General features: G+C 47.3%; 1 protein-coding gene across 1 annotated transcript in view; it reads right to left on the bottom strand.

Annotated features, from left to right (window-relative positions):
- otog (otogelin) overlaps nucleotides 1–17,794 on the bottom strand; it is a 134,314-nt gene that overhangs the window by 35,350 nt on the left and 81,170 nt on the right. Inside the window, exons 34-35 of the mRNA XM_078415407.1 lie at nucleotides 7,163–7,280; nucleotides 2,100–2,179 (exon numbers count right to left, since the gene is read on the bottom strand). Coding sequence (XP_078271533.1) covers nucleotides 2,100–2,179; nucleotides 7,163–7,280 — 198 coding nt within the window. The remainder of the gene's footprint in view (nucleotides 1–2,099; nucleotides 2,180–7,162; nucleotides 7,281–17,794) is intronic.

Here is a 17,794-nt window from a genome sequence, read left to right as displayed (position 1 = left end):
CCTTTTTTTGTTGTGTGTCGGTGTTGGGATGGTTTTTATATATTTTTTTTTGGTTGTGTATGTGTGGGAGGGGGTGGGGGTGTGGGTGGGGGGGACGGACTTTTCTCTTCCTCACGGCGCGGGGTGCGGCTCGGCTGCGGGGCCTAACATCGCCCGCTGTGGCTTGGCCGCTGGACTTTACATCCCGGTGCGGCTTGGCCGCTGGACTTTACATCCCGGTGCGGCTTGGCCGCTGGACTTAACAGTGCCCGGTGCAGCTCGGCTGCGGGGCTTAACATCGCCCGGTGCAGCTCGGCTGCGGGGCTTAACATCGCCCGGTGCAGCTCGGCTGCGGGACTTTTCACCGCTGGTGCAGCTCGGCTGCGGGACTTAACATCGCCCGGTGCGGCTCGGCCGCGGGGCTTAACATCGCCCGGTGCAGCTCGGCTGAGGGGCTTTTCATCGCTGGTGCGGCTCGGCTGCGGACTTGACATCGCCCGGTGCGGCTCGACCACGGGACTTAGCTGCGCAAGGCTTGGTCGCGGGCCTTTCATCGCCCGGTTCGGCCGCGAGACGTTTCAGTGCCCGGTGCGGGGACTGTCCGGGTCGGTCGGGGACGAGCTGTCTGTCCGTGGGCGTGGGGAAGAGAGTGGAAGTTTTGTTGCCTCCATCACAGTGAGGGGGTGTTTGGAGTCACTGTGATGGACGTTTGTGTTGGGGTTATGTGTCTTGTGTTCTTTTTTTTTTCTTATGACTGCTATGTAGTTTCGTTCGGTACTTCGGTACTGAACGACAAATAAAGCTCTGTTATACTGTTATACAAGAACAGGAAAGCAGACTATTATCTGAATGGTGGCCGATTAGGAGAAGGGGAGATGCAACGAGACCTGGGTGTCGTGGTACACCAGTCATTGAAAGTAGGCATGCAGGTGCAGCAGGCAGTGAAGAAAGCGAATGGTATGTTGGCATTCATAGCGAGGGGATTTGAGTATAGGAGCAGGGAGGTTCTGTTTCAGTTGTACAGGGCATTGGTGAGACCACACCTGGAGTATTGCGTACAGTTTTGGTTTCCTAATCTGAGGAAAGACATTCTTGCCATAGAGGGAGTACAGAGAAGGTTCACCAGATTGATTCCTGGGATGGCAGGACTTTCATATGAAGAAAGACTGGATAGGCTCGGCTTGTACTCGCTGGAATTTAGAAGATTGAGGGGGGATCTTATAGAAACTTACAAAATTCTTAAGCGGTTGGACAGGCTAGATGCAGGAAGATTATTCCCGATGTTGGGGAAGTCCAGAACAAGGGGTCACAGTTTAAGGATAAGGGGGAAGTCTTTTAGGACCGAGATGAGAAAGTTTTTTTTCACACAGAGAGTGGTGAATCTGTGGAATTCTCTGCCACAGAAGGTAGTTGATGCCAGTTCATTGGCTATATTTAAGAGGGAGTTAGATGTGGCCCTTGTGGCTAAAGGGATCAGGGGGTATGGAGAGAAGGCAGGTACGGGATACTGAGTTGGATGATCAGCCATGATCATATTGAATGGCGGTGCAGGCTCGAAGGGCCGAATGGCCTACTCCTGCACCTATTTTCTATGTTTCAAAAAAAACCAAAAAAAACTGGAAGAGAAGTAATCTCTGATCAGTCTGAAGAAGGGTTCCAACCCGATATGTTGCCTATCCATGTTCTCCAGGGATGCTGCCTGGACCGCTTAGCTTAGTTTAGTGATACAATGTCCCTGGAGAACATGAATAGGTGACGTTTCCTTTTGTGTAAACAGGCCCACTATCCATGCCGACCACTGATTGCCTGCACACTTGTTCCATGTTATCCCACTTTCTCGTCCACGCCATACACACGGAGGCAATTTACAGAGGGCCAGTACCAAGTAAAATCGCATGTCTTTGGAGTCACACGTGGTACTCCAGCACTTTGTCTCACTTTTTCAGCAAGACTTCTTCCTCTTCTGAATACTGTTTACAGAATTGCTTGTTCTTTGTGTTTAACTCTGAGATTGATTTTCAAAGCCTGAGTTACTTCCATTTTGCCACGGGTGAGCTTAATTGGCTATATTCAACTTTCAGTTTGTACAGGAAAGTTTAAAAAATCAGGCGATCACTTACAGTCCTGTGGATGCACGCATCTCTGCGTATCTTCATCAAACAGCATGTCCATCATACAACGAGGCATACAGCCTTCCACACTGAGGAGTAAAATAAAACGTTAAATCTGTGATACATCTGCAATTGTCATTGATGCCCCAGGACCTAGAGAAATAGAGTGATACAGCGTGGGAACAGGCCCTTCGGCCCAACTGGCCCATGCCGACCAACACGCCCCATCTACACTAGTCCCAACTGCCTGCGTTTGACCCATATCCCTCGAAACCAGTCAATAGACAATAGAAAATAGGTGCAGGAGAAGGCCATTCGGCCCTTCGAGCCAGCACCGCCATTCAATGTGATCATGGCTGATCATTCTCAATCAGTACCCCGTTCCTGCCTTCTCCCCATACCCCCTGACTCCGCTATCCTTAAGAGCTCTATCTAGCTTTCTCTTGAATGTATTCAGAGTATTGGCCTCCACTGCCCTCTGAGGCAGAGAATTCCATAGATTCACAACTCTCTGACTAAAAAAGTTTTTCCTCAACTCTGTTCTAAATGGCCTACCCCTTATCCAGTCCTATCCATGTACCTGTCCAAATGTTTCTGAAATGTTACAATAGTCCCTGCCTCAACTACCTCCTCCAGCAGCTCATTCCATATGCCTACCACCCTTTGTATAAAGAAGTTGCCACTGTTTCCCCATTAAATCTTTTCTCCCTCATCTTAAACCCATGTTCTCTGGTTCTCGATTCCCTTACTCTGGGTAAAAGACCGAACATTAACCCTATCTATTCCTCAGTTAGATTCCTATTACATAGATATCAAGGGTAAAAGCAGTAAGGAAAGGGCATTGTTTTGTTCATCTAACCATTTTATTCTTTAACCAACTTCTTAACCAAAATTGAATCTGCCTCCCACCATCACCCCCTGCAGTGCATTCCAAGCACCCACCACCCTCTGTGTTAAAAAAAAACAACTTTCCCCACACATATCCTTTAAACTTTGGCCCTCTCACCTTAAGAGAGTTAGATAGAGCTCTATGGGCTAGTGGAATCAAGGGATATGGGGAGAAGGCAGGCACGGGTTATTGATTGTGGACGATCAGCCATGATCACAATGAATGGCCGAATGGCCTCCGCCTGCACCAATTTTCTATGTTTCTATGTTTCCAATGCCATGCCCTCTAGTATTTGACATTTCTACCCTGGGTGTAAAGTTATTTTGGAACATATTACTTTTGATCTGTAATGGGCACTCCTAGATCTCTGCCTTTTAATGATCTACACATTTGTCATAGGTAGAGATTTATTCCCACCACTTAAGCTTTGAATCGTTGGAAGATTCAAGTTATTGTGTTTCAGGCTCCGAGATCCAGGTCATATATATAGGCCCGCACGTCTTTGGGATGTGGGAAGAAACCGGAGCACCCGGAGGAATCTCCACAGACAGAGAGCACCCAAGGTCAGGATCGAACCTGGATCTCTGGTGCTGTGAGGCAGCAGCTCTACACGCTGTGCCACTGTGTCACCCTAAAGTGGTAGTAAAAGCAAATAGGACCATTTATAACAAAGCTTTCAGTAAAAGGACCAGATAAAACCCAACATCCTTGGTGGGAATTCCACCTCCGAGTCTCTGAGGCAGAGGGAAAAAAAACAGAAAGTTGATGCGATTGGTGGAGCACTGGCAAGAGAGGGGGAGAGAGTAGGAGCTGGCGGGCAGGAGAGAGAAGAAGAAGGGGTTGCTGAATTAGTTTATGAACAGGACGTTTGTAGATTTAGGCTGTAGACAGCATAGGCCAAGCTGGCTGTCTGTTCGTCTGTCCGTCTCCCTCTCTCTCCATCCCTCCCACTGTCCACCCCTCTCCGTCAGTCTCTCCATCTGCGTCTGTCTCGCTCTGTCTGTCTCTCACTGTGTCTGCATCTGTCTCTTTCCGTCTGTGTCTCTCTCTCCCTCTGCATCTCTCTCTCTCCTTCTGTCCCTTTCCGTCTGTGTCCCTCTCCGTCTGCGTCCGTCCCGGCTCTCCATCTGTATCTGTCTCTCTTTCCGTCTGCATCTGTCTCTCCCTCCGTCTGCATCTGTCCCTCTGTCTGCGTCCGACCCTCTCTCCGTCCGCATCTGTCTCTCTCTCCATCTGTGTCTGCCTCTCTTTGTCTCTCTCTCTCCGCCTGTGTCTGCCCCTCTCTGTCTGCATCTGTCCCTCTCTCCACCTGTGTGTGTCCCTCTGTGTCTGTCCCTCTCCGTGTGTGTCCGTCTAACTAACTAAAACACTGTGTCGTCTATCTAACTAAAACACACTCTCCAGACTCGCGTACAAGCAATGTTAATTGATGAACAGTTGTGGATTCACAGTGGAGGCTGCTTACTCTCTGGAAATTGAACACCAGCCTGGACCAATGCATCTGCAAAAATCCACTCGGTGGGTGAAACCAGGAAGAAATTCATATGATGAAAATAGTTATCTGTTTGCGATTCGTACAGAACTTTACATAAATCACCTAAATTGTATAAAGCAACTTATTTTATTTTTCAGAATAAAAATGGAGTGACTTTTGACATGAAATGCAAGGGACACATGCTGAGGATATTAAAAGCTAAAATGATCAGTCAGTTGTCAAAAGCTTACATTACTTAGTGCGAGCCCAGAATAGCCAAAGAAATAGTGATACGAGAATGAAATCCTGTGAATGTGCACAGATGTATTTAGATCACGGCTCTGCCTCTGAAAAAAAAACTTATCCTTAAATTCTTAGACATAGCAGATGCATGCATTGCATGCCTGCGGATTTGTGTATCATTTTTTGATATGTTGAAGATCAGACCTCACACAGAGATTAATGTTGATAGATTTTTTTTTGTGATAGAATGGAGAAAGCAGGAATATTATTTTGTTTATTGGGTAGCCGTTCAGTGACATTAACAGTGTATGAAAATTCAGAAAGGCTTTGCATCTGTAGCTTTACCCGTTGCAGGCGCCCTCTGACTTAAATAAAGGTAACTTTCTGTGGACCCTTACGTTAGTCGTATTTTACGCGAGTCAGAATCATCGACTGTGTCCATCACTGGGAGTATCAGCTGTCTCAATGGTGTCCGTCTGTTTCCAGGGCACTTTCTGCAGCCCACGGCCATCTGGGTAAGCACCACCGCCATTGCCGGCTTGTTTCCAATGTAAACATGAGTGAATGGACAGTGTTGTGGAAATTATAAACAGCCTTGATTGCTCGAGGTTCTGAGTACAAAATGGTTTACATAAGCGAGAGTCTGCATGAGGGCAGCACAATGGTGGAGCTGTGCCTTACTGCGCCAGATACTCGGGTTCAATCCTGACCGTGGGTGCTGTCTGTATGGAGTTTGCATGTTTTCCCTGTGACCACATGGGTTTTCTCCGGTTTCCTCCCACACCCCAAAGATAGTCACTAATCAATAGATGTATAGGTTTGTAGGTTAATTGGCTTCAGTAAAATTGTAAATTGCCGCTGTGTCGGATAGTGCTAGTGTACGGGGATCGCTGGTCGGTATAGACTCGGTGGGCCGCAGGGGCCTGCTTTCGTATTGTATCTCTAAAGTCTAAACATTATTTAGGCATCGTTGATTAGCTTAACATGGCATCATGTTCAGCATGGATGTTGTGACTGACCTACTCAGTTATTCCAGCATTTTTAATAGAATAGAAAAAGCAGGAATATAATTTTGTTTACCAAGGGCGGCACAGTGGCACAGAGACCCGGGTTCGATCCTCACCTCTGATGCTCTGTCTGTGCGTGGAGTTTGCATATTCTCCCTGTGACCATATGGGTTTCCTCACATTTCCTCCCACTGTGTTTGTAGGTTCATTTGCTTCAGTAAAAGTGTAAATTGTCCGTGTAGGATAGTGCTAGTGGTCGCTGGTCGGCGCGGACTCCGTGGGCCAAAGGGCCTGTTTCCAACCCTGTATCTCTAAATTCTTAAGTCTAAACATTATTCCCTTGATCCTGTATCTGTGCACGGCTTGATTGTAATCGTGCATAGACTTTTCGCTGATTGGATAGCACGCAAACAAAAACGTTTCACTGCACCTCGGTACGCGAGACAATAACAAATTAAACTAAACTATACGATGAGAAAGTGTGAGGCAAAAGGAATGAAGAGTTAACTAATATCATCAGCTAATAGTATGGCAGAATAGTCAAAGTACTAGCAGGTGTGTTTTCTATCTCTTGCAGGGGAACACCATGTATAATTAGCAGATGCACTTGGTCAGAACGTTAAACCCATGTTTACAACCTGGAGATAAAAGTGTTGACAATTATTGATGCCACTCCCTCTAAATCAGTGGACTACAGCAGCACACAGATCATTTAAGTTTACGGTCTACTTGCATCTAACCCTCCCTCTCATATCACACTTCATCACAGGCTGGCAACCCCTTTTATAAACCTAGTCGTAAACCTCAAGCTATTTTTTTTTTTTAAGTATTTGTTGTTAAAGAATAAAATCAATCTTTCATTCATAAACTGCTTCATGGAATAGAGAGCAGTGCAGCAGAACATAAAGTGCTGGAGTAATTCAGCAGGACAGGTAGCATCTAAGGAGGGAGTTGGACAGGTGACGTTTCGGGTCGGGACACTTCTTCAGGAATGCCATCTGTCCATTCCTTCCAAAGATGCCGCCTGAACCATTGAGCACCTTGTGTTTTGCTCAACATTACAGCATCTGCAGATACCCGTGTCTCCATAGAACAGTACAACATAGGAACAGATCTTTCAGCCCACAAAGCTAAACATGATGCCAGGTTAAACTAATCTCCTCTGCCTGTATATGATCCATATCCATGTAAATGTCTCTTTAAGTGCCACTATCTATTCTACCTCCACCACCACTCCCGGCAGTGTGTACCAGGCACTCACTTTTAACCTCTGTGTAAAAAAAATTGCCCCGTACATCTCCTTGAAACTTTGCCCCTCTCACCTCCCCTCTAACCCTTAACATTTCCAACCTGGGGTAAAAAGGTTCTGATAATGGTTTGAGAAATATTGCATCTTCATTCATCAGGCCGTGCAGAAGGGCAGTGGAGATTTAATGTTGCTGGATGTGTTCACATTTACCTTGGTAAATCTTGACAGCCGTTGCCTGTAGGATCTCTGCAGGTTCTGACACAAGGGTTGGCACAAGTCTCGTACCGCCACTCACAGGTTGAATAAATCGGAGACAAGACCTCAGCATCTGTACAAATACACAAACACACGTTTCATTTGGGAGTCCCTACACACAACAACGTGAAGCATCCGGAATCACATCCAGTAGAAACAAGGAATTGTAGATGTTGGTTAATACACAAAAGGACACAAAGTGTAAAAACGAAGCACTGCAGATGCTGGTTTATACCAAAGATAGACACAGAGTGCTGGAGTAACTCAGCGGATCAGGCAGCATCTCTGTAGAAAAAGAATGGGTGATGTTTTGGGTCAGGCAGTGGGACACAACCTTTTGCAACTTGTAGAGCTGCCACTTAACAGCTCCAGCAACCCGAGTTCAATCCTGACCTCGGGTGCTGTCTGTGTGGAGTTTGCACGTTATTGCTGTGACCATGTGGGTTTCTTCCCACATAGCTCCAGATTCAGGGACAGTTTCTTCCTAGCTGTTATCAGGCACCTGAACCATCCTGTCAACAACTAGAGAGCGAGCCTGTCCTCCCATCTACCTCATGGGAGACCCTCGGACTATCTCTCATGGGACTTTACTGGACGTTATCTTGCACTAAACGTTAATCCCTTTATCCTGTGTCTGTACACTGTGGACGGCTGAATTGCAATCATGTATGGTATTTTCTTTGACTGGATAGCTTTTCACTGTACCTCGGTACACGTGACAATAAACTAAATAAACCTTTTCGTAAGTCGGGGAGTGCATGTACAATTTCTCGGGGAATTTCTGATGTGTTTGCCTTGAACCAGCTCAGTTGGCCAATATTCGGGTCTCAATCAAAGAATTCTGATGAGATTTAAATTTTTGTTACTCAGTAACCTGGGATTAATGTTCGGCAAACGACTCCACAGCTGGAGTGTGGAGATATTTATCTGAAATCGCACTGGTGAAAAAGAGTAGCACCTGTTGGAAAAAGGCTCTTATTACAGATTCTTTACGAAAATAATTAAGCCTGTTTTATGCACTTCAATTCTTAATTCAGAAGAGGCATTATAAAATAAAATACCACAGAACATTATGGTATCAACCATTTTCAGACAAAAATTAAACTCTTCAATACTGGAATTATTAAATTTAAAACCCAGATTATTGTAGAGTACTGGTCGATCATTATTTGAAGCATAAGAAATGTTACAATGGTGGATTTTAGCTTAATTTATTGTTATGTGCACAAATGTACAGTGAAAAGCTTTTTTGATATCATCATCATCATATCATATATATACAGCCGGAAACAGGCCTTTTCGGCCCTCCAAGTCCGTGCCGCCCAGTGATCCCCGTACATTAACACTATCCTACACCCACTAGGGACAATTTTTACATTTACCTAGCCAATTAACCTACATACCTGTACGTCTTTGGAGTGTGGGAGGAAACCGAAGATCTCGGAGAAAACCCACGCAGGTCACGGGGAGAACGTACAAACTCCTTACAGTGCAGCACCCGTAGTCAGGATCGAACCTGAGTCTCCGGCGCTGCATTCGCTGTAAAGCAGCAACTCTACCGCTGCGCTACCGTGCCTCCCTATGCATGCTATCTGGTCAGCAAAAAGACTATACATGACTATATGTGCTCCAGAGATGCTGCCTGACCCACTGAGTTACCCCAACATTTTGTGCCGATCTTCGGTGTAAACCAGCATCTACAGTTCCTTCCTGCACACACATGATTGTGATCAAGTCATGGACAGTGTGCAGATACAGGATTAAGGGAATAATGTTTAGTGCAAGATAAAGTCCAGTGAAGTCCGATTAAAGATCGTCCGAGGATCTCCAATGAGGTGGAAGGTAGGTTTGGACCACTCTCTAGTTGGTGATAGGGTGGTTCTGTTACCTGATAACAGTTGGGAAGAACTTTTTATTTCACTAGAACTTTTTATTTCAAACTGCCGGCGTGACATCGGCCGCCTCAAATTTTCCACCCCCCTGACTAACTCTAACCTCTCCCCTCCTGAACGTGCAGCCCTCAACTCACTCCGTAACAACCCGGACTTAATAATTAAACCCGCTGACAAGGGAGGGGCTGTGGTAGTCTGGCGTGCTGACCTCTACCGCACCGAGGCCAGACGACAACTATCAGACACCTCTTCCTACCTATCCCTGGACCATGACCCCACCGATGAACACCAGACCTTCATCAGCAGCACCATCACCGACCTCACCAACTCCGGCGAACTACCCCTCAGTGCCTCCAATCTCATAGTTCCCCAGCCCCGCACGGCCCGATTCTACCTCCTACCCAAAATCCACAAACACAATTGTCCCGGCAGACCCATTGTCTCTGCCTGCTCATGCCCCACCGAACTTATCTCTACCTACCTCGACTCCATCCTATCCCCCCTGGTCAAATCCCTCCCCACCTACGTCCAAGACACCTCACACGCTCTCCATCTCCTGGATAACTTCCGGTTCCCAGGCCCCCACTCCCTCATTTTCACCATGGATGTCCAGTCACTCTACACTTCCATCCCCCACAAGGATGGTCTCGAAGCCCTCCGTTTCTTCCTCGACCGTAGAACCAGCCAATCCCCATCGACCAACACTCTCCTCCGCCTAGCAGAGCTGGTTCTTACCCTCAACAACTTCTCCTTTGACTCCTCCCACTTCCTCCAAACCAGAGGCGTAGCTATGGGCACTCGCATGGGCCCTAGCTACGCCTGCCTCTTTGTCGGGTACGTCGAACAATCCCTGTTCCAGACGTACACTGGCCCCATCCCCGAACTCTACCTCCGCTACATCGACGACTGCATTGGTGCTACCTCTTGCACCCATGCAGAACTCACTGACTTTATACACTTCACCTCCAATTTCCATCCTGCCCTTAAATATACCTGGACTATCTCTGACATCTCCCTCCCGTTTCTGGACCTCACCATCTCCATCACAGGAGAAAAATTAGTGACGGACATTTATTACAAGCCCACCGACTCGCACAGCTATCTGGACTACACTTCTTCCCACCCGGTCCCCTGCAAAAAGTCTATCCCCTACTCCCAATTCCTCCGTCTACGCCGCATCTGTGCCCGGGATGAGGTGTTTCAGACTAGGGCTTCCGAGATGTCCTCGTTTTTCAGAAAACGGGGCTTCCCCTCCTCCATTATAGATGAGGCTCTCACTAGGGTCTCTTCTACATCCCGCAGCTCCGCTCTTGCTCCCCATCCCCCCACTCGCAACAAGGACAGGATCCCCCTCGTTCTCACCTTCCACCCCACCAGCCAGCGGATCCAACATATCATCCACCAACATTTCCGTCACCTACAACAGGACCCCACCACTGGCCATATCTTCCCATCCCCTCCCCTCTCTGCATTCCGCAGAGACCGTTCCCTCCGCAACTCCCTGGTCCACTCGTCCCTTCCTACCCAAACCACCCTAACCCCGGGCACTTTCCCTTGCAACCGCACGAGATGCAACACCTGTCCCTTTACCTCCCCCCTCAACTCCATCAAAGGACCCAAACATTCTTTCCAGGTGAGACAGAGGTTCACCTGCACCTCCTCCAACCTCATCTATTGCATCCGCTGCTCTAGATGTCAACTCATCTATATCGGCGAAACCAAGCGCAGGCTCGGCGATCGCTTCGCTGAACACCTGCGCTCGGTCCGCATTAACGCCACTGATCTCCCGGTGGCCCAGCACTTCAACTCCCCCTCCCATTCCCAGTCTGACCTCTCTGTCATGGGCCTCCTCCAGTGCCATAGTGAGGCCCGCCGGAAATTGGAGGAGCAGCACCTCATATTTCGCCTGGGCAGTTTGCGGCCCGGTGGTATGAACGTTGACTTCTCCAACTTCAGATAGCTCCTCTGTCCCTCCCTTCCCCTCCTCCTTCCCAGATCTCCCTCTATCTTCCTGTCTCCACCTATATCCTTCCTTTGTCCCACCCCCGACATCAGTCTGAAGAAGGGTCTCGACCCGAAACGTCACCCATTCCTTCTCTCCCGAGATGCTGCCTGACCTGCTGAGTTACTCCAGCATTTTGTGAATAAATCGATTTGTACCAGCATCTGCAGTTATTTTCTTATACAGTTGGGAAGAAACCGTTTCTAACTTGCTGTTTAGATGTTTCAAGGAAACAATGTCACATTCTAAGCATTTGCTTCTTACTTACTACCTATGCTTCTGCTAAAACAGGAATGAAACAATTGCTTATTACTGTGCGCAACACTTTTTGGTGTTACCTTTATGTGATGGTGCAATCCATAAAGAGCAACTGAGCAATAAAAAACATGGAGATACAGGGAACTGCAGATGCTGGAATCTTGAGCAAAAAAGTGCTGGAGTAATTCAGCAGATCAGGCAGCATCTCTGGAGAACATGGACATGTGACGTTTTGGGTCAGGATCCTCCTTTGGACTAATTGTAGTTGGGGGGGGGAGGGGAGAAAACTGGAAGAGAGGTGAGAGCGGGACAAAGACTGGCAAGTAATAGGTGGATACAAGTGAGAGGGTTAATTGGGTGGACAAAGACTAGAGATGAAAAGGAGATAAAATGAAAGATAACGAGCGAAGAGGCGTGAATTGTGAAACCAGAGGAAGAGAGAAAGTGGAAGGGGAAGGGGGTTTAGGAGGGGAAGGGGGGGGAGAAAGAGGAGCAGGATAGTGGGTCAAAATGATGCACACCCAGTGGGGTACAGGGAAGAGCGGAGAGAGAAATAAAAAAAAAGAGGTTGGGGCTTGTTGAGGTGTCTTTTAAATGCTGTTACAGGATTTGCCTTAACTACTTCCACTGGCAACACGTTCCATAAATCCACAACCCTTTGAGTGAAATAGTTGTCCTCCATGTTCCCATTAAATATTTCCCCTCAGTGCAGATCAATGGTATATAAAATAAAACATAGATCTTTACTATTCATTGGGCCTATCTTTCAGCTGGAAGGCAGGATGGAGCGGTTCTGAGAAACATGTTTCTCATACACTGAAAGATCGCCTTTCTGAGCTGTGCACGATGTTGGTGAGGCCACATTTGGAATGTGGTGTTCAGGTTTGGTCACCCTGCTATAAGAAGGATGTCATTAGGCTGGATAGAGTGCAGAGAAGATTGACGAGGATGTTGGCAGGACTTAGGGGCCTGAGCTACAGTGGTGGGTTGGCCAGACTAGCACTTTACTCCCTGGAGGAGGGGCGATCTTATAGAAGTGTACAGAATCATGAGGGACATAGATAGGGTGAATGCACGGATTCTCTTACCCAGGGTTGGGGAATCAAGAACCAGCAGCCATAGGTTTAAGGTAGAGGGAAAAGGGGCAAGATTTAATAGAAAGCTGAGAGGCAACTTTTTCCACACAGAGGGTGATGGGTATATGGAAGGAGCTGCCAGAGGAAGTAGTTGAGCCAGGTACTGTAACAACATTCGAAGGACACCTAGACGGATACATAGATAGGAAAGGTTTGGAGGAATATGGAGCCAACACGTCCAATTTGGCCAACTAAAATATTTAGCTGACAAAATTCCTGAACTCAAATGTGCCCATGAAAATTTCCAGATTGAATCATGAGATTCCAGTAGGAAGCTTTGAGTAAGATTGCATTGTATTCACTGGAAGAATGAGAGGTGATCTCAACAAAACCCGTTAGGTTCTGAAAAAGAATTACAGAATTGATCCTAGAATGCCTTAGCTGAAGATTCTTTACCTTTGAGACATTGTCGCAGTATAAACAATCAAGTAGTTAGCACTGAGTAAAGCACTTATTATTTGTGTATCTTTGTAATTTTCTGCACAAGATGCTCAATCTACGAGTATATATCTACCAGATCAAGATGAGGGGAGATCTGATGGAAGTCTATACAATTATGAGAGGCACAGATCGGGTAGACAGTCAGAAACTTTATCCCAGGGTGTAAATGTTAAAGAGTGGCGGGCATAGCTTTAAGGCGAGAGTGGCAAAGTTTCAAGGGGATGTGAGCGGAGCAAGTTTTTTTTAAGCACAGAAAGTGGTAAGGGGTATACACGGAGAGGACATCGGTTGCTGGTCGATCAAGGAGGACACTGACCTCCCAACCACACACAGCCTGGTCCAACACGGGTACTGACTTCCCAACCACACACAGCCTGGTCCAACACGGGTACTGACCTCCCCACCACACACAGCCCGGTCCAATATGGGTACTGGCCTCCCCACCATATACAGCCTGGTCCAACACAGGTACTGACCTCCCCACCACACACAGCCTGGTCCAACACAGGTACTGACCTCCCCACCACACACTGTCCAACACGGGTAATGACCTCCCAACCACACACAGGTACTGACCTCCCCACCACACACAGCCCGGTCCATCACGGGTACTGACCTCCCCACCACACACAGCCCGATACATCATGGGTACTGACCTCCCAACCACACACAGGTACTGACCACCCCACCACACACAGCCCGGTCCATCACGACACTGACCTCCCCACCACACACAGCCCGGTCCAACATGGGTACTGGCCTCCCCACCATATACAGCCCGGTCATTCACGACACTGATCTCCCCACCACACACTGCCCGGTCATTCACGACACTGATCTCCCCACCGCACACTGCCCGGTCATTCACCGGTACCGACCTCCCCACCATTGAAGGGATCTACAGGAGTCGCTGCCTCAGAAAGGCAGCCAGCATCATCAGAAACCCACACCACCCTGGCCACCCTCTCATTTCACTCCTGCCACCAGGGAGGTGGTACAGGAGCCTGAAAATTGTAATGCCCAGGTTCAGGAGCAACTTCTTCCCTACGACCATCAGGTTATTGAACGTTACGAACTCTGGCCAAATTCTGAACTACAAACCACCTGAGTTGCACAAGGGACTTGGAGCTTTTTGTGGGGTTTTGCACTATATTGTATGCGTGTGTTTTATTAAACTTCTTTGTGTGGTTTAGTAGGGTGTCTACTGAGTACTGAATACTATGTTTATAAACCTGCTGTGCTGCTGTAAGTAAGAATTTTATTGTTCCGTTTCGGGACACTCTTAACTCTTGTCTTTGACAGCTGACCAAACATGAGCATTGTAACTACTACAACACAAATGCTGCCACCTACTGCTGCAAATGCTATACCCCCGATACACAGATAAAATATATTTACGTGTCAGACTATTAGCTGCATGATGGTATGAGATAGTACGATAACATTAAATATACACTCGCTGTTGAATAGTGAATTGAAACTAAATAAAACCATTACACAAATTATTGCTAAGAGCTCGTACAATCCTTGTCTTGCACATATTAGGAGTCTGATCCTAATGCTCAATTGTGCTGGCTATTATCCCCCAGTGAAGCTGGCCCAAAATTGGCAAACAAAACTAACGCAACAGATTATGGGTTTTAAAACATATTTTACTTTTGATACAGATTCAGCATCAGAAGCTGGTAAATTAGTTGGTGTAGGAAGGAACTGAAAATGCTGGTTTGTACCGAAGAGAGACACAAAATTCTGGAGTAACTCAGCGGGTCAGGCAGCATCTCTGGAGAAAAGGAATAGTTTAATTTAGTTTAGAGATACAATGCGGAAACTGGCTCTTCGGCCACTGAGTCAGAGGATCATAAGGCCATAAGTAACAGGAGCAGAATTAGGCCATTCGGCCCATCAAGTCTACTCTGCCATTCAATCATGGCTGATCTATCTCTCCCTCCTAACCCCATTCACCTGCCTTCTCCCCATAACCCCTGACACCCATTCTAATCCAGAATCTGTCAATCTCCGCCTTTAAAATATCCAAAGACGGCCTCCACTGTCTTCCATAGCAATGAATTCCACAGATTAACCACCCTCTGACTAAAGAAATTCTGCCTCATCTCCTTCCTAAAGTAACGTCCTTTAATTACGAGGCTATGACCTATAGTCCTAGACTCTCCCACTAGTGGAAATATTTTCTCCACATCCACTCTATCCAAGCCTTTCACTATTCTGTATGTTTCAATAAGGTCCCCCCACTTTCTTCTAAACTCCAGCGAGTAAAGGCCCAGTGCCGTCAAATGCTCATCATTCCTGGGATCATTCTTGCCGCCTCCTCTGGACCCTCTCCAGAGCCAGCACATCCTTAGATATGGTGCCCAAAATTGCTCTCAATACTCCAAATGCAGCTTGATTAGCGCCTTATAGAACCTCAGCATTACATCCCTGTTTTTGCATTCTAGCCGTCTTGAAATAAATACTGGCATTGTGTTTGCTTTCTTTACGACCGATTCGACTTGCAGATGATGGGAATCCTGCACCAGCATTCCCAAGTCCCTTTGCACCTCCGATTTCTGGATTCTCTCCCCATTTAGAAAACAGTCTACACCTTTATTCCTACTAACAAAATGCACGCCTCCACACTTTGCTACACTATATTACATCTGCCACTTCTCTGCCCACTCTCCTAACCTGTCCAAGTCCTTTTGCAAAGTCCCTGCTTTCTCAACACTACCTGCCCCTCCACCTATTTTCATATCATCCACAAAGCCTTCAATCCCTTCGTCCAAATCATTAATGTACAACGTGAAGAGTAGCGGCCCCAGCACCGACCCCTGCGGAACTCCGCTAGTCACTGAGAAAGCAGACAAAGCCCCCTTTATTGCCACTCTTTGCCTTCTGCCATTCAGTCAACCTGCTATCCATGCTAGTATCTATCCTTTGATACCATGGGCTCTCATCCTCCTGAGCAGCCTCATGTGTTGCACCTTATCAGAGGCTTTCTGTAAATCCAGGCAAACAACATCTACTGACTCTCCTTTGTCTGTCCTGCTATTTCTTCAAAGGATTCCATCAGTCCATGCTGATCCCCGCACACTAACACTATCCTACATACACCACGGACAAGTTACAATGTTACCAAACCAATCAGCCCACAAAGCCCATCTTTAAACTTCTGGAAAAAGAGGCACACAGTGCTGGGGTAACACCACGGGACCGGCAGCATCTATGGAGAACATGGATCGGTGACGTTTCAGGTCGGGGCCCTTCTTCAGACAATGTTCAATTGAACGAATGAATTACGAATGAATTTATCGAATTGGCTTTTTAAACTTTTTGTCTGACCATCTGCCAAAAAAAAAACACACCCTCACCTGTATCCACCTATCACTCACCAGGCTTTTTCCCACCCCCCTCCCCCAGTTCTCTTCTAGTTTCCCCCCACCCCCCCCCCCACCCCACAACTACAATCAGTCTGAAGAAGTGTCCCGACCCCAATCATCGCTTACCCATGTATCCATGTTCTCCAGAGATGCTGCCTGACCTGCTGAACTACTCCAGCACTTTGTGTTTTTAGACATTAGACTTTAGAGATGCAGTGTGGAAACAGGCCCTTCGGCCCACTGAGTCCGCGCCGTCTGACGATCGCCCCGTACACTAGCACTATCCTACACACTAGGGACAATTTACAATTTTACTGAAGCCAATTCACCTACAAACCTGTACATCTTTGAAGTGTGGGAGGAAACCGGAGCACCCGGGGAAACCCCACGCAGTCACAAGAAGAACATGCAAACTCCGTACCGACAGCACCCAACGTCAGGATCGAACCCAGGTCTCTGGTGCTGCGAGGCAGCAACTCTACCACTCTGCCACCATGACCGCCCTCCATTCACTCTAGCACTTTGTGTTTTGCTCAAGATTCTAGCCTCTGCATTTCCTTGCGTCTGCACGTTATTCCGATTTGGATATACATTGCCATTCATTCAATCTGGTTGTGTTTCAGTTCATGATGCCCAGCTGAACTGATGTCATGCACTTCCTTGTGTCCATCTAAAAGCTTCTTAAACTACCTGCCTTCACCACCACCCCTGGCACTGCTTTCCACGACCCCATCACACTGTGGGGGGAAAAAGTTGCCCCGCACTTCTTCATAGAACGTTCCCCCTCTCACCTTATAGCTATGCCCACTAGTGCTGGACATTTCCACCCTGCGAGAGACAGTCAGAACCTCTCTCTCTGGACACAAGGAAGTGCATGACATCAGTTCAGCCGGCCATCATGTTTGGCACAGACATTGTGTGCCACAGGGGCCGCTATTGTGCTGTGCTGTGCTGTTCTACATCACATGGCAGTTACCTTAAGAGATCTCAGGAGTTGAAGTCATGTAGTTTAGTTTAGTTTATTATCGCCATGTGTATAGAGGTAGAGAGAAAAGCTTTTTGTTGTGTGCAGTCGGCGTAAAGACTATGCATGATTACAATCAAGCTGTCCACAGTGCACAGATATAGGAAAAAGGGAACAATGTTTAGTTCAAGATAAAGTCTGATTAAAAATAGTCTGAAGGTCTCCAATGAGGTAGATGGTAGGTCAGGACCGCTCTCTAGTTGGTGATGGGACGGATCAGTTACCTGATAACAGCTGGGAAGAAACTGTCCCTGAATCTGGAGGTATACGTTTTCACACTTCTGTACCTCTTGCCTGATGGGAGAGGGGAGAAGAGGGAGTGACTGGGATGAGAAGAGGGGGTGACCAGGATGAGAAGAGGGGGTGACCAGGATGAGAAGAGGGGGTGACCAGGATGAGACTGATCCTTGATTATGCTGGTGGCATTGCTGAGCCAGCGTGAAATGTAGATGAATAAAAG

Source organism: Rhinoraja longicauda, chromosome 18 (genome assembly GCF_053455715.1).
Source record: "Rhinoraja longicauda isolate Sanriku21f chromosome 18, sRhiLon1.1, whole genome shotgun sequence".
NCBI lineage: Eukaryota > Metazoa > Chordata > Chondrichthyes > Rajiformes > Arhynchobatidae > Rhinoraja > Rhinoraja longicauda.
The sequence above is the reverse complement of the archived record's forward strand: the minus strand, read 5'-3'. Positions and strand labels throughout refer to the sequence as shown.